The sequence below is a fragment of the Betta splendens genome, chromosome 14 (genome assembly GCF_900634795.4).
Source record: "Betta splendens chromosome 14, fBetSpl5.4, whole genome shotgun sequence".
Taxonomy (NCBI): Eukaryota; Metazoa; Chordata; class Actinopteri; order Anabantiformes; family Osphronemidae; genus Betta; species Betta splendens.
In genome coordinates, this window is record NC_040894.2 from 5,296,935 (window position 1) to 5,319,757 (window position 22,823).

Consider the following 22,823-nt stretch of genomic DNA (forward strand, 5'->3'; position numbering starts at 1 on the left):
TGTGTTTACTGGAGGCCTCCATTAGACTCCATAGCTCCTACCCGCTCAAACAACTCTTTACAATTGTAATGCGAGCATTTACCTGTATTCGTTTTTATCTAATGCCACAAACCGCACGGTGAACTTTTCCCCCCTCCTCAACTATTCCGAGGTCCACGGTGAATTTCCAGTGTCCGTGTCAGCGGCACCGGACACCGAGGAGCTGCATTAGAGCCGAGACAGGAAGCGACGCGATAAACCAGGAAGCTGCCGCTATTGTTAGGAGCAGCGACGGAAGCTCTGCTCCGGATGATACGCACAACGGCCGAGCTCAAATCACACAAGAAAGCTGACGGGGACACGCACAAGCCTGAAACAACACGGGAACGTCTTCTGGTAAACACTGTCTTTAATGCACTCCTCAACTTCATATTCCTCCGTTCAGTTCATCTCCAAACTTTGAACTTGAGGGGAAAAAGAACTGAGGTCATCAAGACTTCACAGACCAGAAATGATTTTATCACCAGACAAATAAACAAATGTACAGAAACATGTTCCTGTATATGAAATCCTGGTCGTGCTTCGCTACAAACACACATGGTTCTGTTTGCTTTGCTTTTTTTCTAGTCTCAGGGTGATAACAGGGCGCTTGTTCTGTTCTGACTCAGCAATCACAGCCTGCTGCCTATTTCACACCTCTCCGCCACAGATTCAATTAAAGCCCAGCATCACCTCAGGAGAAACACGTGCGCTGGTCTGATCCCCCTCTCATCTCTCCTGTTACACACATCAAGCAACTGGTGATAAAAAAGGTTTCACTAGTCTGGTGAGTCCAAGTCTCCGTGTAGCAGCGATTTACACATCTGATCGGTGCTTAAAGTGCGTCTCCACGTCCCAACTTCTCCCACGCAGACACAGAGATGAGTAGAATGCACAGTCTAACCAGCGTGGGGCCTTCAAATGGCTCCAAGCATCTTAGCGCAGCTTTCTCGTTCGCTCCCGCAGATCTGCCGTTTCCATTCACCACGCAGACCTCATTATGAGCGAGGACAAAGAGAACGCTTGTCAATCAAAGCGCGATTACACTGGGTTTTGGCGACTCACCCACGGAGACTGACGAGCGGCGCGCGCGGGAGAGAGCGTGTTCACATGTGTGAAAACACGGCGGACGTGAGCGAGTAAAAGCGACGGCTAGACCGTACGAGGCACCGGGGATCGGGTAGGAAAACCGAGCTTAACCAGCCATGACCGGAGTTCTGTGGAATACTGGGGGGGAAAAGCTCAGCAGACGGAGGCTGTGGACAGAATGAGCCTCTCCTTTGTACATTACTGGAGTCGAGTCGCAGGAGAGCACATCTGGACCGCTCATATAGGCCTAATCAAAGAGCTGGCTGTGACCGCCATCGGCTTCAGATGGAGGCTACAGGCTTTATACGAGCGTGTGTGTGTGTGTGTGTGTGTGTGTGTGTGTGTGTGTGTGTGTGTGAGTCACGTTACAGACACGGTTTCATTCTGTAATGTGACTAATTGTGTAAAACATAAATGCTTCTTTAATGGAGAAAGTCATCTCAGGAGGTGTTACAAAGGACCCCCTGGTGCGATTGCCTCGCATGTCCGTTACTATGGCAACAATAAACAATGCTGTTCGCTCAAGCAAATGCAGCAACTGTATTACATTTCATCCCCATGTTGTTTGTTTTACCTCACTTAAGTGCTGCACGGGTTTAAACTCTAAGGAAAAATCTGGGTGTTTGATTCATTTGAGGATGTTTTTACATTGAAAACAAATCTGATACTATTGCAGCAAACTGTACTGTATACCTCACTCCAACGCGCATACATCACTATTATTACCTACATAAAAGGCCATCTTCTATGAGTAAATAAGCCCTTTTCTTCCCGTCAACGCCAGTGATTTTTCTTTCCTTTGCTCCCTCTTGGTCTTATTAGCCAAGTAAATTGTAGAGGTAGTAGATTAAACGATACTTGTCCTAATCCCTCGTCTCCACCAGCTTCACACGCACACGTGAAGATTTTATTGTAGTTGTTGAAAACGCACAGCACAAGTTATGCGCTATTCTTGGAGTCGCGGTTATTCAGAGGGGTTGTTTGAGGCCTCGTCGTCTCTCAGCATCGACGCAAGTGGAGGAATAAGACATGAATCGGTTATGTAACATAACTTTGATTATGTCGGATCACTTTGGATTCGGGAAGCAGCAACCCCACTGGGGTAAAGACCGTGTTTTGTTTCTACATCAGTCTCTCGGGGAACAAGGAGAAAGCTTAACTTTCCTGACAGAAAACACTTTCTTCAAACACTCCGAGTCGACCTCCTCCTATCAGCTCCGGCAACACACAGAGCTCATCATCAGAGCCTTTGAAGCCAGGGTGGTTCCAGGTAATGACTTCCAGAGTGGATGAGGAACAATTCTGCCGTTAGGCTGCAGCTGCGTGCTGTGATGTAAATGCACTGTGAACAACGCGGGCGGACGCAAACCAGCGAAAGGAGACGGAGTCTAAACATCCAGGGTCAGAACTTTGAAGCCTCGCGTCTGCTTTTGGGAGCGAGGTCGTCTAAACTGGCCCTTCATCCCGGCGCATGATCAATAGGCCTGTAAATGTTTTAACGCGGGGACATGAAATATTGAAGCAGCGGAGAGTAACACGAGCGCTCAGCGTGACAGGGATCCTGAAGCGGCAGCGCCGGAGACGCAGGCCGCTTTACAAACCGCCCCATCAGTCACTCTGCACCCGTGTTTGCACAAAGAGAGAGAGGAGCACAGAACGGAGGGACTGTGGACGTCAGGCCAATTCAGTCCCAGACCGTTTCCTAAACAACGTCCATCGATCTTCATGTTGGTACGTGACCGGTCCCCGCGCACCGCGTTTCATTTTCAGCGTCTCATCAATAATACTTGTGTCTGTCACAGCGACGCAGGTTCAACTGTCCGTCGGCGCCCGACTCCACGCAGAACCGCACGCAAGGAGATTAGGTTTAAACCATTACGTGGATCGAACTCCGGCCTCTCATTCCACCAGCGCTGACGTGAGGGATCGCCTTTAAGGCCTCCGGTCGCTTCCAAACACTGCACTCGACTCCAGCTCCACCTTATTTACTCGACTGCGTACACACAGGCCTCCGTCCACTTACTGGTGACCTCAGGCGACCCTGCTGAGGCCGAGGCCGCAGAGAAGGGGAACGCGAGACTAGTAGCCGCGTTGGAGGGGGAGCGGGTGAATGACGCGACACGTGAGCGCACGCATATACATGCGTCTGTTTCTCTCCCCAGTCTCTCACCAGCCGGGGTTTCACGAGCTGCATGTTGATCTCAGCCGCGACGACAGATTTAAACCAACATCCAGGACTCGGGAGAGCACAGATTTGACTGCCGTTAATGCTCTGCAGAATTAGTTTACACAAGCGTAATGGGAGTGAAACCTAATCACCGCATAACTAATCGCGCAGCGACTCAGACGCAGTTAGCGGCTGAAACGAGGCTTTTGTCCCCAGGTTTCCTCTCTGCATGCACGGTGTCTGGGTTCAGGGTGACAGATGGCCCGCAGTCCTGGCTCACCACCTCGTGTGAGCAGCAGGCCTCAGACCCGGCCCCGGCCCCGGACCCCAGACCCTAATACAATCAGAAAGATGGATAAAGCAGACACACATATGTGGAGATTTACATACATCTGCTAAATCTGTTGTTGGTGGGTGAGACATTGTGAGATGCAGGAAAAGATTGATAAAAGAAACTGGGCGACTATTAATTTGTAATTACTGTCTCGTTTTAAATTCTCCACCATCTCTAAACCTAATCGAGGCTTCTCCTGGCCTCTCCTCAATGCAGCAGTTGCTGTGAATTCAGACCAGTAATTAGATTTCTCTGCATCTGACCCGCCCTGGGGATGAGAGGCATTAAACTGTATGCCAGATGGACAATAGACTGACATCACTGATGATAATTCACTTTCTTCCACCGTTCAATGCATTAAGATTCTCTGCACTTAACACAGTGATGAAAAATATCAGTGGTGAAGGAGAAAACGGAGCAAAAATGTCAAGCTGCTTCCACTTCTGGCTATTGTTAGATTTTTGTTTTTGTTTTACCATTGAGAAAAAAAAAAGAAGGAGTGGGGGCGAAGATGGAAGTCATGCCTCACGTCATTAACTGTAATTGATAAGGACGTTGGAATGAGGTCAAGGGGTCACAAGTCAAAAAAACAAGGAGGGCTGGGTTACATGAGAGTCTGAACCTCATGTAGGAAACCCTGCAGGGAAGTAACACACAGACACACAAAGACTCCACGGTTTACTGCATGTACAAGAGCTTTTTGTACTGCACTACATACTGCATGATAAACAATGAGGCGAAGTGGGGTAGAAAAGCAAGAAAGAGGAAAAAGAACAGACCCAGACACTCAGACGAAGACCGTAGACTATTTAGGTTCTGTCCACAGTAAATCACAGTAACGGCTCCTTTTGAATTCTGCCGTAGGAGAAGAGAAGCAGACGGACACCGTAACAGCCCAGAGTCAATCTTTACAGGACTGTAAATGGACGTCTCTCAGCTTCTATAGCTCCGCTACAGCCTCGCTCTCACACTTCCCTTGTCCTGGTTCTGTCGTCTGCCGGCGGCAGCGGTCACCGCACCGGCGACCCCCGAGGGCCGCTACAGGGTCCGTCATCAGATAAGGGATTTGTTTTTGGCATTTACAAAACATACATCACACACAGCATTGACAGGACGGATGCTGAAAACATTACCTTTGTTGTGGTTTCAGATCCCTCGCTGCTATTTCCTGTGCACCTGATCACTAATTGTGGCACGCACTTGATGCCCAAAACCATCAAAACGAAACAATTACCAGAAAAAACAGTTCTAAAGCCAAGAAAACAATCTTGGACATTAGGGAAATTACTCAAGTCCATCAAAAAAGGATCTAGTCTAATCCAAGCCCATATCAGGGCTACATTTATGTTATTAGCTTAGTTCTCAGCTATTGTTGTGCGTGAGCTGTTGGAATGGAAAGGCCTCCAGATGCAGCTTTTGTGATCATTAAGGTTGATTGAACCTGACCACTCCTGTAACCAGAGTCTGAGCCCAGCGCGCAACATGCATATGAATCTGGGTGGAAGCAGTGGCTCAGCCTCAAGGAACGCACCCGTCAGATGTAATAGCGTCACAGGTGGTGGGATGTAAATGTACCTTTGTTTTCAGTACCTGGAAACGTCCAGCACATCTGACGTGGTCGCCCTGCTGAGCCCAGACGGGTCCGACCCTGGTCCTCCACCCAACGGTGGAATCCACGGGAGCTCACCTCAGTCTGGGGCCATTTCACTCAATCCACGGTAACCTCATATATTTGTAGGCCCGGCTGAATGCGTGTGTCATCAAAGTGTGTGTAAAGGTCAGCGGTGTGAAGGTATAGCAGCGCGGCTGCACACTGAGAACACACACGTGAAAACCAGCGAGTGGCTGATTTATTGGGTGAATATTTGCCACGGCTCTCCTCATCTTGGCTGAAGAGCTCTGCTGGCTGTGTGTGTGTGTGTATTGGACAACAGGCAACATGGAGGCTATTTAATGCAGCCTTCAGCCCTCTAACCAGACCACCAGCACCGCATTAGGATCTCCTACCAAGACCTTAAGACAAGGATGCAGTCTGTCCTATGGTCCAGTATGAAGCCTGTCTCATCTCTCCTTTCTCTGTCTTTTTATCCAGCTGTGGTGAATGGCTTCATCCAGCATCGTCCCCTTGGTGAGAGAGCTATTTATCCGTTGCCGTGGTGACGTAGCACATCTTATTTAGGAGCGCAGCCAAACGCTCTCTGGTGTACATCAAGCCTCGCTGATGTAAGTCAAAGAGAGAGGGGAGCGCGTACAGATGCACTGCGATGCCCAGAAAAGTGCGCCAGAGGACGTCTGATTCATCAAACCTAACCTTGCGAAAATGCGAGCCTGACCGTGGGCCTTTAAATCACCAGCGGCAGCCAAATCGCTTTATTACACAGAGCAGAGGTAGTGAAACCAAAAGGAGACACTGAGCAAGAGGCCAGTGAGGAAAAACGAGCTCTGCCCTAAAAGCCATTATTGTTCTTAGAATAAATGCATATTTAATAGAAGGATACAGCTTCATCTCGGCTGCTCGTTAACAAACTACATTTGCCTGATTCTATGGTTTCTTATTATTTATCCTACGCCAAACCTACACCTGCTCCAGAAATTCGAAATGAGCCACAAACGGGACCTCAAGCCAAGGTTCAGGTCCTCGCTCTTTTGAATCGCGGAGCAATAAAAGCAGCTCCACAGTCGGAGCCTTAATTATGTCCCTTCGAGGGCCGTGCAGCGGGAGCCGTTAATTAAGCGAAGCCGTCCGTCCTCCACAAAACAAGGACAAGCAGCAGAGGCGGTCCTGCGGCGTGGAGCCTAGGTGTGCATTGTGGAGGCACAAAGGCCCGACTCCTGTGAAACAGAAGGAGCGTGACTGGACCAAGAAACAGAAACAAGAACCGATCTGCTGAGCAAATAAATAGAAAAGAATAATCGCACAAAGGGAAGAGACAGAAGCAAAGAAAGCACCCGGTCTGGTGCGTTCTGTTGAAAGCATGTCCCTCCCTCCTCCTCCTCCATATTTCACAGACAGGTCCGGGATGGATGAGTCTTTCTGGGGGCACTCAGGGATTAGAAGCACACACGTAAACACACGGACCGACACACACGCGTGTCTCAGAGGTCCGTGCTGATCTGAGGACCGTCACTGGCTTCATATTTTACAGCCTCCGCTCATCTTAACAAACCCAACCAAATCCATTGGAACAATAACACTAATGCTGCCATTTTATGCCTAAAAGGTCCTCGGTGATAGTAAAGTTTTTGTCCACACGCACACGAGAGGCAGTCTGTGAGGTGATTGTTACCAGATGGGGGGGGTCGTCCATCCAGGCTCACTCTGTGTCACAGACAAAAGACTGCAGGCACTTCTCCTCATCCTCTCGCGCGTGTGTGTGTGCGTGTGTGCGTGTGTGCGTGTGTGTGTGTGTGTGTGCGTGTGCGTGTGTGTGTGTGTGTGTTATACAAGCATGTTCAAGTAGTTCTTTTTTTTTTTCCTGGGAGTTGAACAGGCTTGTGTCTGTAATGAGCAGCAGCTAAACCCCCCATTTCTTGTGGATCAGCTGGCAGCTGGCGTATGTGCCCCATTCAAAGCGAGTGACATGTTTAACTTGACAATTAAGAAAACAAAAGGACTCCATTTGGAGCCACAGCTGGAGGCTGCGCTTATTGTGTGTGTAAGCGTGCGTCCATGTCAAGATTCTCCGTCCTGACGTGAATGGGAGGCGGCAGAAGCGGAAGTCTTGTGGATTCAGACGCCTGTGATCCGGCCTGAACCCAAATCATCCGTTCGGGTGAAGAAGAAAACAAACTTAAAGCTGAATTAGCCTTTGTGCCAGTTCAACCTCTGGGCTCCACCTCCCGCTGGGCCAGTCATCATCGCCATGCAGCCAGTATTTACAGACCACAGGGAGCTGAAGGTGATGCACAAAAAAGCTGCACGTGTTGTTTCTTCTCCGTCGGCCGACGAGCGCTAACATCACATTGAGCGACACTTTAGGTGCGGAATAATCCCACGCACACAATTAACACAATTACATGTTTTCTGAGGAGGACTGGGAGGAGATTTGTAGCCATGTAGTTAACTTTTGCATCCCACTTAAAAAGGACCCTGGGAACTGTTAGAATGTTTGAGTCTGTAATTCTAGCAAGAGTAAAAAACAAATGTTTTTGCATGTAGTGTGACCTGCAGTGATTGTCTGTGTGTTACTCATGAGCTTCTGTCAAAATCGGACCTCTTCCCACTGTGGCTCCCGGTTTTAATGGTTGCTTATCATGAGATGCAGACGCCCCAGTCCCCACGATTCTCTCCGTCTCGCCGCTCCCCCATCTCCTCTCTCCCTGTGGTCCTGAGAGTCTGGTTGCCATGGTTACCGCGGAGCCACGGCACACTTCCCCCCGCCTCGCGGCGTCTGCGGGAAGTAACGGCGGCCATCCGTCACGTGGCGGAGCGTTGGTACGGCACGAAGGCCGTTCGCCTGCTCCTCTCTGAGCCCAGTTACAACAACATGACCCGACTCTGCCCCCGAAAGCAATGAAAAATACTGATGATGGAAGGTTTCTCATGCTCCAGTTCAGCAAACCAGACAGAGTCTCCTCATTGATTTAAGGCATTCTTGGTGCAGCCCTGTGGCATTCTGTGATACTATTGTCTGACAGCGTGTTAGGAGATAATGTCTAGTAAACAATAGAAAGAATGATAAGCTACATAAAAAAATCTCTTTTACTCTTGCAGGAAAATAGTGACACAACCCAAGCCTGATGCTCCCCACCAGCAGTCGGCTCCTCTTTTCCAAATCTCCACCGCACTGCTCTACTTTTTTACAAACGTGCTCCGTACAAGGTATGAAAAGGAAGGAAGGCACTGTCTCAAGGTCGCAGCTCAGACAGAGGTGGAGTCATGCTCGCGAACACACGCTCGCACACGCGTTAGAGAAGCCGCTGACGAACCGGCCCGGCTCCACCTCCCCGTCTCTCATCGTCATGGTAACCATCAGCACCTCTGCTGCATCCTGCATTCACATTTTCACACCACATGCCGCCTTTTTCTTATTTTTCAGTCTAGTTTGTCATGTCCAGACTCAACTGTACTCTTTTAGGATGAACCGATCAAGATGCATTGAATCACATATTCATGTCTAAATGTGAATATCTATTAAAGTCCTTGTATATTTTACTTTAACACATACTCATTATCTCCTGCATGTGCTGCAAGGAATAACTCTTTAGATAATAAGCAAACTGCCCAGAGGAGAAAATACCCTGAGCTGGACTTTAGGACTCGTATCCTGTATTTGAGCAGCAGATCCGGCTCTCTAAGATTCATGCAATCAAGCTGCTCCTCTGTAATTGTCCCCTAGAGCAGAACAGAAACTGCTCTCAACAGCCCGTCAGTGGTGTGGATGCTTCCCAACGTGCATGTGTCTGTGCGTCTGTGGGGAACGGCTATGCATACAGTATGTGTGTGTGTGTGTGTGTACCTGACAGCATCAAGAAGCTCTTCACAGCTTTCTAAATCAACATTCCAACATAAACTCAGTCTCACAATAACAAGTAATGACTTCTACAGTCCTGAGCCATAGACATTCTGTTTTATATTCACGAAACACAACTGTGACATTAAAAAGGTTCATGTAATGTATGTGCTATCCGTACTGAGCCATGCCTTTTTGACGTTTTATTTATTTTACTGGTCATTTCTGTCAGATCAAAAGTGAGTGGGTTTCTTTGTTAAATACATCTCCATTATGGCTCACAACCCAGACTATTTTTCAATGACATACAGTATATTAGATTTTTTTTAAACCCATCTTTGAAATAACCATCTGCTCCTGTTTGTCAGAGGGTTCTGAGCCCTGACGTGAAAGTATTCGGCTGCAGCGAGTGACAGTGTCCAGGACAGGAGATGCTGACCTGTAACAACGCCGGCTGCAGCTCTCTGCTTCTTTGCCTGTTCTCTGTCCTTGGACTCCAGAACATCAAACAACAGCAGCTCGTAGCCGACAGCCTGAGTCGAGCGCTCCGATGTTTACGGGAGCATAAACCTATTGTGCATGTTTCTCACATCTGCGCACTTTGGCCTGAAAGCATCATCAAGTGGGACTTTTACTGCTGGATTCTTTGAGATGGATGTGTTATTTCAAAACCCAGAGATTTATTCCAAGCAGTATAAGAGCTTCCTAAACTGCACACTGCACACCAGGGTGTGTTAGGCCACAGTAAATCTGATCCAAGCCCACAGAGCTGAACTTGGGCCACATGCACCAGAAACGCTGCTTCTCCTAAATTAACATCAAATCTGACACATCCTTACTGTAAAAGCTGAAGCGCTTACAACAGGGAGACGGCACTTGGGCCAAATGTGATGATTTACCTCGCCTCAGCCAACACCTGTCGCCCAGGCCAGATAGCTGTAAATGTACTCAGTGTGAGGTTAGAACAACACACAGCAACTACTGTTTCATGTCAGAGAGATTCATCCGAAGTCCTTCCACAGCTCCAACACAAATACCTTATGTGTGATCTGACAGAGACATGCTCCTATTAAAGATGTTCTGTTATATTCCTTACAAGAGCTTTGTCAAAAATTGCAGAGTCGGAAAACTGAGCGGAACCGTGGCAAAAGAGATGAAGACTCACTTTTCCTTAATAACAAGTTATATAATGGTCGGTCAGAATAAACTGGACCACCGTGAACGTCCGAAAGTGACTTGGAGCAAAACTGTCAATGACCAGAGGAAAGAGTAGGAACCGTATTCAAAGCTTCTACTAGTCGAGACAAAGCTGGATCTAAATACAAGCGCTACCGTCAGTCCCCAGGTAATTCATGCTAGAATGATGGACAGGCTCACCTTGACTCAGTAGGTACAGTATATATTTAGCAAGAAGCAAGATGATATGACAGTAATATAGTGGTAGAGGAAAGAGCACTGCTTTTAGTGAAAACACACTCTGAGCTGCTTGTCAGTGTATTGAGTTAAAAAGGTTTATTCTTCATCTCAAGGCTACTTATTAACTTAATATTCCTGCTTTGAGGTTACGGAGTCCAGAAGCTGCAGCGCCGCAGATCCTCCAGAGACCGTTTGAAGACGAAACGCCCTTTGTTTAGAGCAAAGGGTCATAATCAAGCTCAGTAAATCATCTTTTCTTATGTCTGATATTTCCGTTCCAAACGTTCTCCATTTTTCATGCGTTAGCTTCTCGTGGCCCTCGCGACGCAAGGTTCTGCTCAGTTCATCGAAGCAAATCAAGCAGTTGCCCGTGCAAACCGTGAAGTTATTTCCACTCCTATAATCCTTCCAAGTCTGTCCAACAGACCACAGGCACTGACCACAAACACACGCACAAACTGTCAAGCGCAGAGGCCCACAGTGGAAAGAAGTCCAGCTTTTTTTTTCCTGTGGTTTTTGCATCTGTAAAGCCTATAGCCACGTTTAGCCCTGTGTTCCTTTCCTCCGCTGTGCATGGACTTTTTTTTATTTTTTATTATTCTAAATCTAATAAATGTGCATAACACGGTAAAATCAGACTGCAATGCAAAAAAAGAACAAAAAGAAACAGGAGAGCTAAGGGGAATGTGGGCAGGTGGGGAGCAGTAAGAAAACCTATTAAAAATATTCCACTATTGAGGAGTGGAAACTTTCTTTCACCCTTTCTATTGTTGCACTACGCTTTAATAGATATCTCATGGTGAGAACTATCCTTATAAAACGCTTAAGTCCAAAGAAAAGACAATATGAGAGCAGGCATGACAGAAATGCATCTGGGAGATGTAAAGAAAGTGTGAGACTTGATTTGGACCATATTGGATATAAAAGGCTCGGTGTCGATCGCTGCCATCTCTGTGATCTCATGCGGACGGGCCGAGTATTGTTTAATATTGTGTCTTTTGGCAACTTCGACGCAACCAGATCTGGAATCCTAAGGTTTCCCTCCAGGACCTCTCACGTTCGAGGTCCTGAGGTGAGGATGAGGAGGAGGACGAGGGCGACGACGAAACGAGTGATAGTCATTTAACAAGAAAGCAAATATCTGTCGCTGCACTGCCTTTGACCCCTGCAAAAGCAAAACAAATGGTGTGTAGGGAACTGGGAGCATTAAAGGAGCAGTCAGTCAGATAAGAGCTTCAAGGCCGATGCCGCTGCTGCTGCTGCTTACACACTCGCCCACGCGCTGTGGTGCAAAAACACAACAAAGCAAAATGAATGAAACCACTAATTCACATTTTAGCACACGGCGACACAAATGAAGCCCTTAGAGAGTCTTGGTCAAAAACAACTGGGACCGAAATGACAGAATCCGATACGCTGGGAAGCAAACTCTCGCTTCACCCCTGACCCCAACTCACTGACCACCTGCTGTTCAGGGAGGCTCCACTTTACACCGGCGGAGTGCGAGCCGCCGTGATGAGCTGCAGCGGTGCGACAGCGCGGGTCCACACGCAGACGGAGAGGAAGTCTGGGCGGCGGATTCGTTTGAAAGGAGACACAATGACACAAGCGGCGCGGGCCTGGAGCGGAGCGATAGAAGGCAGGAGACGGACAGAGAGCGCCGCGTGGACGCGAGCGAGGCGGGTTCTCCTTTGTTCTCGCGCCGGCAGCGATTGGATATCAGCGTGTTCCACAGATTGGAGGAGCTCCCGCCGGCGTCACACGGTGCTAAAAAACCAAACTCAAAGTCAACTGTTCGAGTCTGGAGCCATAAACGTTAGTCATCACGGCAAAATGTTAAATATTTACAGGGTTTTTATTCATCCTACAGAGTGGAACTCACTAATAGGGCAGTCACTGAACAGCAGTTAAACAGACTAAGTTAAAAACACATGAGGTAAAAAAAACAATAACTGATGAAATGAAGAAAATCGAAACCAGTCGCGCTGAAGAGAGACATGAAAACTGTGAGTGAGAGCAGAAAAAGCCTCGCTGCCATATGGTTCAGAGTATTGGGCCTAATGAGGCGTGAGGGCATCCTCTCCACGGAGGCATCAGCCACTCAAATGACACATGGATGAACACTGTGATTGGCTTAAAACGCAGCATATGCCGTCAGCTGATGACACAGAAGCGAAGCTCGGGGAAATAAAACGCGCTACACAAAGTGAACACGACGGCCACCGATGTTTGGGAATGGTACCGTTCCAAAGCATCCAGCAGTAGGTCCAACGTGGAGATCAGTCAATCTGGACTGATCCCCCGAAAGGCAATTACAACCATTGTGTTAACAACGGAAATCCCTGCTCATTATGTAAACGCTTCGTAAAAGCGAGCTGGGCTCGGTCCGCGAGTGTCCGGTAGCGAACAGGTGACGGGTGCCGACGGATGTCGTGGGACCGGTTCACACAGCAGACGGCCCGTCCTAATCCCCCGTCACATACACGCTGTCAACGGGACCGGCAGCTGAGGGACGGGCGAGTCGGCGAGAGGCCGGAGAGAGAGGCCGCAATGCAAGACGGTGGTGGGTGTGTTTGTGGGGGGGGGGGGGGGGGGGGGCAGAGCCAGCTGTTGAGAGCGTGACACCATTCAGAGGGTGTCTGAGAGCGCCGGAGTCCCATTGTGTGTGTGTGTGTGTGTGCGTTCCCAACCATTTGTCATGTTGATCACCCGCTACCCCCTCTCTCATTTATTTATTGATCCCCGCAACTTAAACACACTGACGGATTGATTAAAACGCACACGAGGCACGTTTCAACACAGCGCCTCCATATCGGAGCCCGGCTCCGAGCGGACGCGTCCAGCGGGCGATAAATTTCGTCTTCCCCCGACGTTTTCAAGCTTAATAAAAAGCCGAGTGCGTGTGTTGTGGGTCTGGGCTGTAGGGGAGCACGCGAGGTCCAAGTGGAAGCTGTGGTTTGCTCTGGCTCGCGTTTCCTCCCGTTCAGCACAACGCCAGCAGGAGACTGGTCGGGTGTTAAAGGAAGCTCGGCCCGAACACCTCCGCATTCACTCCATCTCCAGATGTTTCTGCCTCTCTCGATTTATCCAACGCCATAAGTCTGGGTGTGCGAATGCGAGTGCAGGTTTTACCTACGATTAGACTTTCCTTATAGAGTCCTACGCACTCCCAGGGCCCTGAATGATTGCTCTGGCAGACAGACCTGCTCTGTTTATCTAACTGGTCGTAATGGGAAGCTCAGAAGCACCAGCTCCACCTGTCTAAAGAAAACCGCCTCCTTCCTGTGCGTTTCTGTTCTGTTTCAGTCGCCCCTCGCACCGAGCTCTTCTGCTCTTGTGTGACTTTTCCTTTTGCCAGGACGACCAGCAACACCTCCTCCTCCAGGTGAAATCTGCCTGTCTGTTAAAAGACGTGGTCCAGAACCAGACATCAACTCATTTGACTGGTGGGACTGGTGGGATCGGCGCAGCTGCCTTTCACACCCACACGTCTTTCCAAGAAGATGTCCAGGATGTGAATTACCATTTGAAAGCTATATCATAACACAAGTCTGATCTGTAGTTGGGAAAAAGTCATCCTCACAAGTCCTTACAAGGATGTATAAAAGGCAAATCCTTATAAGCCCCTTGTGGCTTCAAGGCTTTTCTCAGGTTCAAACTTTTTTTATTCTAATATTACATGTTTTTAAAGCACATACCGCACCGTAGTCTACCACTGCACTGCAACAGGCCGGCCATTCTTCTCCTCCCCGTGCTTCTCCCCTCTGACCACATCTGTGCGTCTGCTGAGATGATTGAGTGTTGCTTAACAGGCTTGACTAGGAACCCACATGCCGACCATCACAGGGGAAACGCATCACCTGCTGAAAGTGAGCTGCGAGCTTCCGCGCTGCACACAGATGTACGATACGCACGCTGATACTGATGCAAGAATGTGCATGTCGCAGATCGGCAGATCGGCAGATCGGGAGCAGACGACAAAGGAAAATATGCTGAGACTCTGCTAATTAGCGACAGTGGTTCAGTTAATACGACTACGGTGCTCTTCAAATGTCTCACACTGCTCACACCTCTACTCTCATGACCGCTGCACTACCTTGTTCTGAGGATATGAACTTGAATCAGATGAAACACAACACACACACACACACACACACACACACACACACACACACACACACACACACACACACACACACACACACACACACACACACACACACACACACACACACCATGACCTCTCCTGCCTGGGAAATACTTTAAGGAAGTGAAGGAAAAGGAAGGCAAGGAAACCTAGAAATAAATAACCCCTTTGTGTCAAGGCTCCACAAACAGAGCAGCACATTGCAGATTACTATAGTGGCTGAACTGATAAGACGCTTCCTACACACTGGGACTAGATGTATATGTACAGTATGTGCGAGCGAGGAGTGTGAACGAGCGATAGAAATGTGATCAGAAGAAAAGACTGAGCAAACAAGGAAGAACAGACAAAGACTGAAGCTGTGTGAAAAGAGAGAGAGAGGAATAGACTGAGTCTGAACCATGGGAAACAACACGCCAGCCACTTACCTTACGTCCTGCTCCATCATACACTTCTAATAACACATTTAGATAGATAGGAAAGATAAACTATTCAAATATTTAACATTTCCACCCAAAGTCAAGGACCCCAGTCAATCAGCTAGGCTTCTACAAAAGCAAATAATGATCATAATCTCGTGTAAATGTTGGTACAAATCTATACACATTCTGCCTTCGCCTCAGACAAAAAAAACACATAACCTAATTGTCAGTGCCAGAAAACATCACACAAGAATGTAATGTGGGCCTGTTGGACCAGCTGACCCGATTCTTCACTTTGCCACTATCTTGACAGGATAAAATACCAAATGCTCCACATCTCGACAGTTGGTTGGCAGGCGAGTGGAGAAAACGCAGAACGACACCCATTAGGCTACAGTATGATGTCAGCTCAAACACCAGCTTTAAATGCGTGTCCTTTTCCGAGCTGGCCCCCAACAACAAGGTTACTCCAGCATCTATTATGCTGCAAATCACAGCCCCTGCGGGAAGACTCTCGCCTCAAGGAACGTGCCGGAATGAGAGCAAATCGAACCACATTCGCTAACTTTAGCATCCAGGAAAACCATGGCATGGGGTGATGCTGGCACCTACAGCCAGCTAGAATCAGTAAAATGAGGTGAGTAGCATCTCACATCAGTCTTGACTGAATACCAACCAGTTAATAAAACAAGTTGTTTTCACAAGAGGCAGAAAGCAAGGTACCAGGTTGTGACCTTTCTCAGAAGAAGTCCTCCCTACACCATATATGTAAAAGCTGCTGGACTCAAGATAAAAGAAAGCCCGCCGAGCTGCCATGCAGGGAGAGCCACCTTACGCTGCTACTGGGTTTCCATAGCAACCCCAGGAGGTGAGAGAGAGGACATACCCGCACGTAAATCTCCACTAAGTAGCTTGAGGAATGCAGGTGAAGTCCTGCTCCTCGACTGTCTATCGCTTCCCTTTTAAACCACGGCAGCTTCGTTCCTCTCGTTTCCTTGTTCACAGCCCGATTCTTACCAACCACATCACAACGCATCAATGAAGTTAAGAGCAAGATCCTGTTCTGAAATAAGAGTTTGTGACTTTTTCATTTAAAACATGACTTTGATTTCTCAAATCATATTGATGTATAAATGAGATGCTTCCAGAGGAGCAGTCAGAGAGAAAAAATAAAGACACGAGTGGATGAGGAAACATTGAGCACTTGGTTTTGGCTGAGTAAGTAGGACAATAGTGGGGCCAGCATGCACCAAGATTGAGCACCGTGGCAATCAGGAATAGCAGTTCCCTCTTACAAACCAAAGATGAGTAGAGACAGGGAGAAAAAAGGCATTCAGGGTTTCTCTTACCTCTAAGAAGCAGGTCCCTGCCGGGGTGTTCTCCTTAATGGAGGCGTTGTAGAAGCTGCTAGAAAACACCGGTGTGTTGTCATTAACATCCTGCAGCACAATGTCCACCTTCGCCGTCGATGACAGCGGTGGGCGGCCGCTATCGGTCGCAATAACGGTCACGCTAGGCGCTGGCTCTGATTCAAAATCCAGGGCGGCTGCGGTGGTAATTATTCCGGTGACTGGGTCAATGGAAAACCAATCAGAGTGAGTGTTCTTGCCTTTGAGGAGGCTATACCGGACGTCCCCATTGGGTCCCTGGTCCTTGTCTCTGGCAGTAACCTGCAGAACAAACGACCCCGGATACACAACCTCGGGAATAGTTTGTCTGTAGGCCTGCTGGTCAAAGAGGGGAGGGTTGTCATTGACATCAGTCACCTGAATGGTAAAAGAAGACTCTGCCCTGAGAGGAGGAGTGCCAGAGTCCGTGGCCATCACCCGGAGGTCATATGAATCCCGCTCCTCCCTATCCAAGACCTGGTCTACGTATATCAGGTAAATGATGCTGTCTTTGGTGGTGAGCGCGAACTTCCCGTCGCCTCCTTCGAGGGACACGTTCACGTTGGCGTACTCGCCGTAGTCGGGGTCAGTCACAGATATCCGGGCGACGTACTGGCCTGGTTGAGCTCCCTCTGAGATTCTCGGGGAGCCGTCCTCGCTAAGGAAGATGATGGTCATGGTGGGCTGGTTGTCGTTGTAGTCACGGACGTGGATAGTCACGAATGCATTGGTGACCTGGAGAAAGACAACGGTGGCTCAAATCAGCTGGATGACTAATCTGCAGCACATTTAGCTGATTTATATCTTCTCCATGCTTTCCCTGACACCAAGGGATTGCACACTTCATTAGAACCAACATTGATTTTCCTGCGCTTTAATGAATAGCTGTGTAGTCATTACCTCAGGATGGCTGGCGTTATCCCTGGCCTGGACCACCAGTTCATGGACCCTCTTCAGCTCATAGTCCAGGGGCCTGTTGAGAGTAATGACCCCAGACTTCATATCCATGACAAAGTAACGGTCCGGGTCACTCTGACGCCTGTTGATTTCATAAAGCACTAGGCCATTATCTCCCTCATCTTCATCAGTTGCAAACACCTACAAAGAGAAGGAAGTCAGACACTGATATGAAAATCTGATAAATCCTTACTTGAAAAAAGCAACGTAAAAAAGAATACAATCACCAACCTGTAGGATGCTACTGCCTTGTGGTAGACTCTCAGAAATAATAGCATGGTATCTGCTCTGGTTGAAGGCGGGCGCGTGATCATTGATGTCAGTCACGATCACTTCCAGAGTCATGGACCCTATTCTTCTAGGCGAGCCGCCGTCAAACGCCTCCAGAACCAGGGTGTAGGAGGAACGCTTTTCTCTGTCAAGCAGCCCGTTGACCACGAGGTCCAGGTACAGCACCTTGTTGGCAGCCCTCTTGGTCTCCAGCCTGAACGCCTGGCCCACATTGCCCTCTCGTACAGCGTAGCCTTGTGTAGTGAGCTGGTCCTTGTCCGCGTCGGTTGCAGGCTCCAGGGAGAACCTTGTTCCCACTGCCGTGTGCTCTGGGATTTTAAGAACGGCTTTCTTCCTGGGGAACGCGGGTGCATGGTCGTTGATGTCGTTGACCGTGATGGAGACCTCAATAGTGGTTCCCGTCATTGTCACGGCGATGAAGCTGTAGTGGTCCCGCTTCTCGCGGTCCAGGCGCCGCGCAGTGGTTATGATGCCGGTGGTTTCATCGATGTTGAGGTCGCTGCCAACGCCGGTGCCCTCGTGGTCAGAGATGAAGTACAGACTTGCGGTTTCGCCCGGTGGCAGCCCAGCGCTGATGTCACCAACGATGGTTCCCACGGGCTGCTCTTCGTCCAGCTGGAGCTCCAGCGCTCCACGGACAGTTGGAGGCCGAATAAGGATGAAGACGACGCAGAAATAGAGGAGCGGCTTCAAAAGGCAGAGACTTGAACACACGCACGGTCTACTGTCCCGAGCCCTCGGTCTCGACCCTTTACTTGTTATCAGCATGGCTGGGTTGTGCTAAACCTGGGAACAGCAAAAGACAGAGAGGGATATCAGCCAAATCCAAGATAATAATATTGGATTTTTCTTCAGATGGATTGGGAAAATCTGGAAGAGCAAGAAAATGGAAGTCCAAGTCGATCCAGAATCTACATCGGCTTTAACCACAGACAGAACCATAAACTATATTTATCTGTAGGATAACAAACTATTCATTGGGTTAGAGCATTTTAAAGTGTACAAAGTGGTTTCACAGTTAAATCCCAAGAGGAGGCAAACATAAGTGCCTCGATCGAACAGGATTTTCTATTCAACACATTTACAGAGAAATGCATGGAAAAGTATGGCTGTACTCATACTCATGTAAATCATACATAGATCCATAAAGATAATATCATGTTCATGTCCTCAACCATTCAAAAACGGAATCGCCATGAAGCTGCAGTAGACGCGCCTCGTTGGTTGGCAGACGATCACATGAGCTGAAAAGACAACACTCACCTGACACAATATGAGTTACAGTGCAGCAAACCCACCATCTGCTCCTTCAGGTTGAACAAATACCAATAATAATTTGCAAATGGTATCTGACCCCAGGTTTTACACACATTCTTTTGCGCACTATCGTAAAAAATCTTTGGAAGTGCACTCTGGCAAGTTTAACCTGTCCAGCTGCTGTAAACTCTAATGGCCTGGATGCTCATTAAGCCCTCGATGAGGTCCACAAATATTTAGATTACGTTTAGAATGAGAGCAATTGTTTATGCACAGTCCCCTAGTATTTATAAGGCAAGATTTATCGAGGGTGAGTCTTCAAAACATCATGCAATGAGGAGAACCATCCAGCCTTGACATAAGCCATCCATCAAACACCGAGACCAGGCGGCGATGCTTTACAACAGACTTCTACATTGATCTGAGCATCAATACCTGCACTGTCTGGAATGTGGCTGTTATTAAAGCTGCCATGTGTGATACAGGCAAAGGTTAGAACACAAGGTTGGGCGGTGGCGCTCGTCGGCCATCAATATTCACCCACGCGATCGCTCCCACAGCGCATGTATAATCTGGACAGTTAACCCAAGGAATGTCTTCTCTATGGAGAGAACAATTGCAAATGCATAGAAATGCTGAACTGGAGCTCACACAAACTCAAGAGCAGGCGGGAAGACCATGCAAACTGTCACTATGCATATCATTTACACTCAAAAGACCAATGAAAGGCTTTGGTGAAAGACTTTTGGAGAGCACATACCTCACATAGCAAATTTAAAAAAAATGATTTGACCCCAGTGACCCTGACGTCATAGGGTTTTTTCATAAGGCCTCTGAGGAAGAGAGATTAATAGAGTCAATAGCTCCATGGGGAGAGGGGGCAGGACACTGATACTGGCCCCTCTGCTACGGCTGCTGACCTCCACATCTTGTGCAGACGGCGGCTCTGGCCAGTTGCTGCACGCCTACACGAGGAGGGAGCCAAATCTGAGGCCGAGCACCGTCAGCACGCACGGCTTCCTGTGCGCCACAGGAGCCGTGAGCGTTAGTCTGTGGGAGAAGAACGGGGCCATTTGAGGGTGTGATGAGGAAAAGGCCGCCCGCCGCTGAAAGGGAAACGCACAGTCGGCGCTCGGTCCTTTTGAGACCCCACTCAGATGCAATGAACCCAGACTACAGTAGAAGAAGAAGGAGTTTATTCAGGCCACATCCGACAATGTTACACACCGAAGACTGATTAGACTCACTCCCTTATTGCTGTAGTTGAGTGTCAGTGAAAGGTTATTTTGATTAGCAGATTATATGGCTGCTATCTGTCACTGTCAATGAGCAGTCGGTCCATGACATCATCGCCCTTTATACGTGCGCTGTAATGTGTTTACCCTGGAAAACACGTGCTGATGAGGAAAGAAAAGCGCAAGTGTACGGTAAGTCATGCTGAAAATATACTGGCTTCACTGGGAGGTCAGTGGAGGCAAACGCAACCCGGTTCACTCCTTCTAGTGGCTAATTAGAAAGTGTTTTATTGTGTGAAATGAGGCAAATTTAAAAATTTGACGTGTCCTCATGTGCCTGCACAAAAAAATAGATAAATAAAATAATCAGCAGTGACATCATCTTTGTGCGCCCTCGCTGACAAACACACGGACCTACAGGGCTCCATGCAGTCTCAGCCACATTAAATCTGGCATGGCACCCCCATAATCTGTCTCTGCTGCGCACAAGCCTCAAAGCCTCAAATACACGGGCCTGCGCTCTTAAGTGCTGCTGCCATATAATAGAAAACCGTGGCGTTTTCTATAGGATGCGACCACTTAAAGCAGCACTGCCTGTGTTTGGGATGTGCGTGAGTGCGTTTATGCCGCCACCAATAGCTTTTCCTCATGCGGTGCCAGTTGCAAACAGGCCTGTCTATCTCCACGGCCCTCCTCCCACCTTCCCTCGGTCCATCCCCTCTAATGGATTTAACAGATGCCTTCGGGCACGCCACAGCTACCCGTGGCCAAGCTAAACAGGACCCAAAGTCAAGTTCTAAGTAAAAAAAAAAAGGCCACTCCACCGTGTCTATATCTTAGCTGTGTTTCTTGGACTTTGATAAACAGCGCAGGATTGAATTCTTAGTTCCTCAGCGGTCGAGGGGTTTGGCATCGCCTGCAAAACTCATTCAGCCCTGCGATGTCTTCTCTGTCACCCTGAACAAACACTGGCCAGGTCCTATGATTGACAGTAAAGTCAGGTTGGAGGAAAAGCTGTCTAAATGTGAGAAACCCCTTTTAATGAATGCTACAGGCACCGGTTGGATAGAGCAACAAAAAGCCTTCAAGTGCCAGACAATGAAAGGCTGGCGCTGGATGTGGTGAAACTAAAGTGGTGAAAAGTCGTCAGGACTTAGAGGACGGGGGAAAGTCATGCATCTCGGCTTTCATGCCGTTTGCTTTGTGCGTGAGGGGTGACAACTTTGACCCCCGTCTCGCCTTCAGTTGCCTTTCTCCGGATCTCTGGATTTAGACGTCCCATTTCTAACCCCCAGCTGTCACCAGCGCCATGAACACATGCGTTTGTGCCTGTGTACTGTACATATATGAGTCCATGTACAGACAGGTTTCCTCTTCATTTATTTCTCAAGGCTGGTTATCAATTTATTTCCATAAGTGACTCCATTAAAAGTAAATCAACCCTGAGCCAGTGTAGAGCAGCGTTAGGGCCCCAGACAGACACTGTCTGGACATTTATACACACAATGAAATATACATGCATGTGCTCCACCAGAGCACAATCAATATTAATAGTACTATGTGAGGAGAGAGTTCAGCACTGTGTCATACAACTAGGTTACCTCACCCAGGGGAAGCCTGCAGCTGTAAAAAGCTCACACAACCTGTGAAACCCAACCTGATCTGATTTATGGAGACTAAGTAAGTAAGTTTGAATTAATTATGATAAAGTGATGAGTGGCTCATCCCTGCGACTCCAGTGGTCGGGCTCCCACACACACACACACACACACACAGATAGATATGATTAAAGGGAAGGTGAAAGACAAGGGGAAACGCAACCAGAGGCCCAGATTTCATTTCCATCCAGAAGATCTGTCAACGACCGTTTTATAATAAACAGTCAAGTGAGTTTTAAATCTTTTAATTTCTCTTCCTATTGTTTTCTGATTCAGAACAATATCAGCTATTTTAGAATCTGGCAAAAAGGAAACAACCTGTAACATTTTCCCATATGCCAAATCTGTGAAGTTTTTTAAATTGTGTCCATAAAATTGTGCTCTGGAGTTTTATTTTATGACCTATTTCCTACATAAATATCCATATATGTGGGGCCTTCTGGTCAGACTGTCTGGGGCTCAAGTCCACACATTGCCATAGTTTCATTTTATTCATCTGAGTTAAACAGAAAAGGATTAAACAGATACCAGCCTAAATCTCTGATCACGACGCTAATGCAGATTGAACGTGAGACAGTTGGGTTCCAGTTTAAATATACTTAAACGTGAGATATTTCTTTTGTGGTTTGGCTCCACACTCTCATTAGAACGTGAAATGGTGCAATGAAAATGAGGTTAAAGTGTTGTTTCGACTATAAAACATCGGTCCGGGTGGTGTCTTCAATCTGAGGCCAGAGCTAGTTAGGACATTATGCAACTATGAAATCCTTGGCGCGTTACATCCCAAACATTACAAGAGAACAGGATCTAATTAAAGTGTATGCAGACACACTGGGCTACATTTAATGTTATTATGTGATATTGGATCAGCACCAGCACCAGCTTCTTTACAGTTTGCTACAACACAGCTTTAGGACAAGCATGTTACACTCTAAACCCACGGAGACGCCAGCTGTGGGGAAAAAAAACCTGCAAACCACTGTGAAGCTCT

The 22,823-nt window shown here is 48.0% G+C and overlaps 1 protein-coding gene across 1 annotated transcript in view; it reads right to left on the reverse strand.

The window, feature by feature from the left end:
- LOC114869247 (protocadherin-16-like) overlaps positions 1 to 22,823 on the reverse strand; it is a 55,788-nt gene that overhangs the window by 28,354 nt on the left and 4,611 nt on the right. The window contains exons 2-4 of the mRNA XM_029173302.3: positions 17,623 to 18,468; positions 17,335 to 17,532; positions 16,396 to 17,169 (exon numbers count right to left, since the gene is read on the reverse strand). Coding sequence (XP_029029135.1) covers positions 16,396 to 17,169; positions 17,335 to 17,532; positions 17,623 to 18,450 — 1,800 coding nt within the window. The 5' untranslated portion in view covers positions 18,451 to 18,468. The remainder of the gene's footprint in view (positions 1 to 16,395; positions 17,170 to 17,334; positions 17,533 to 17,622; positions 18,469 to 22,823) is intronic.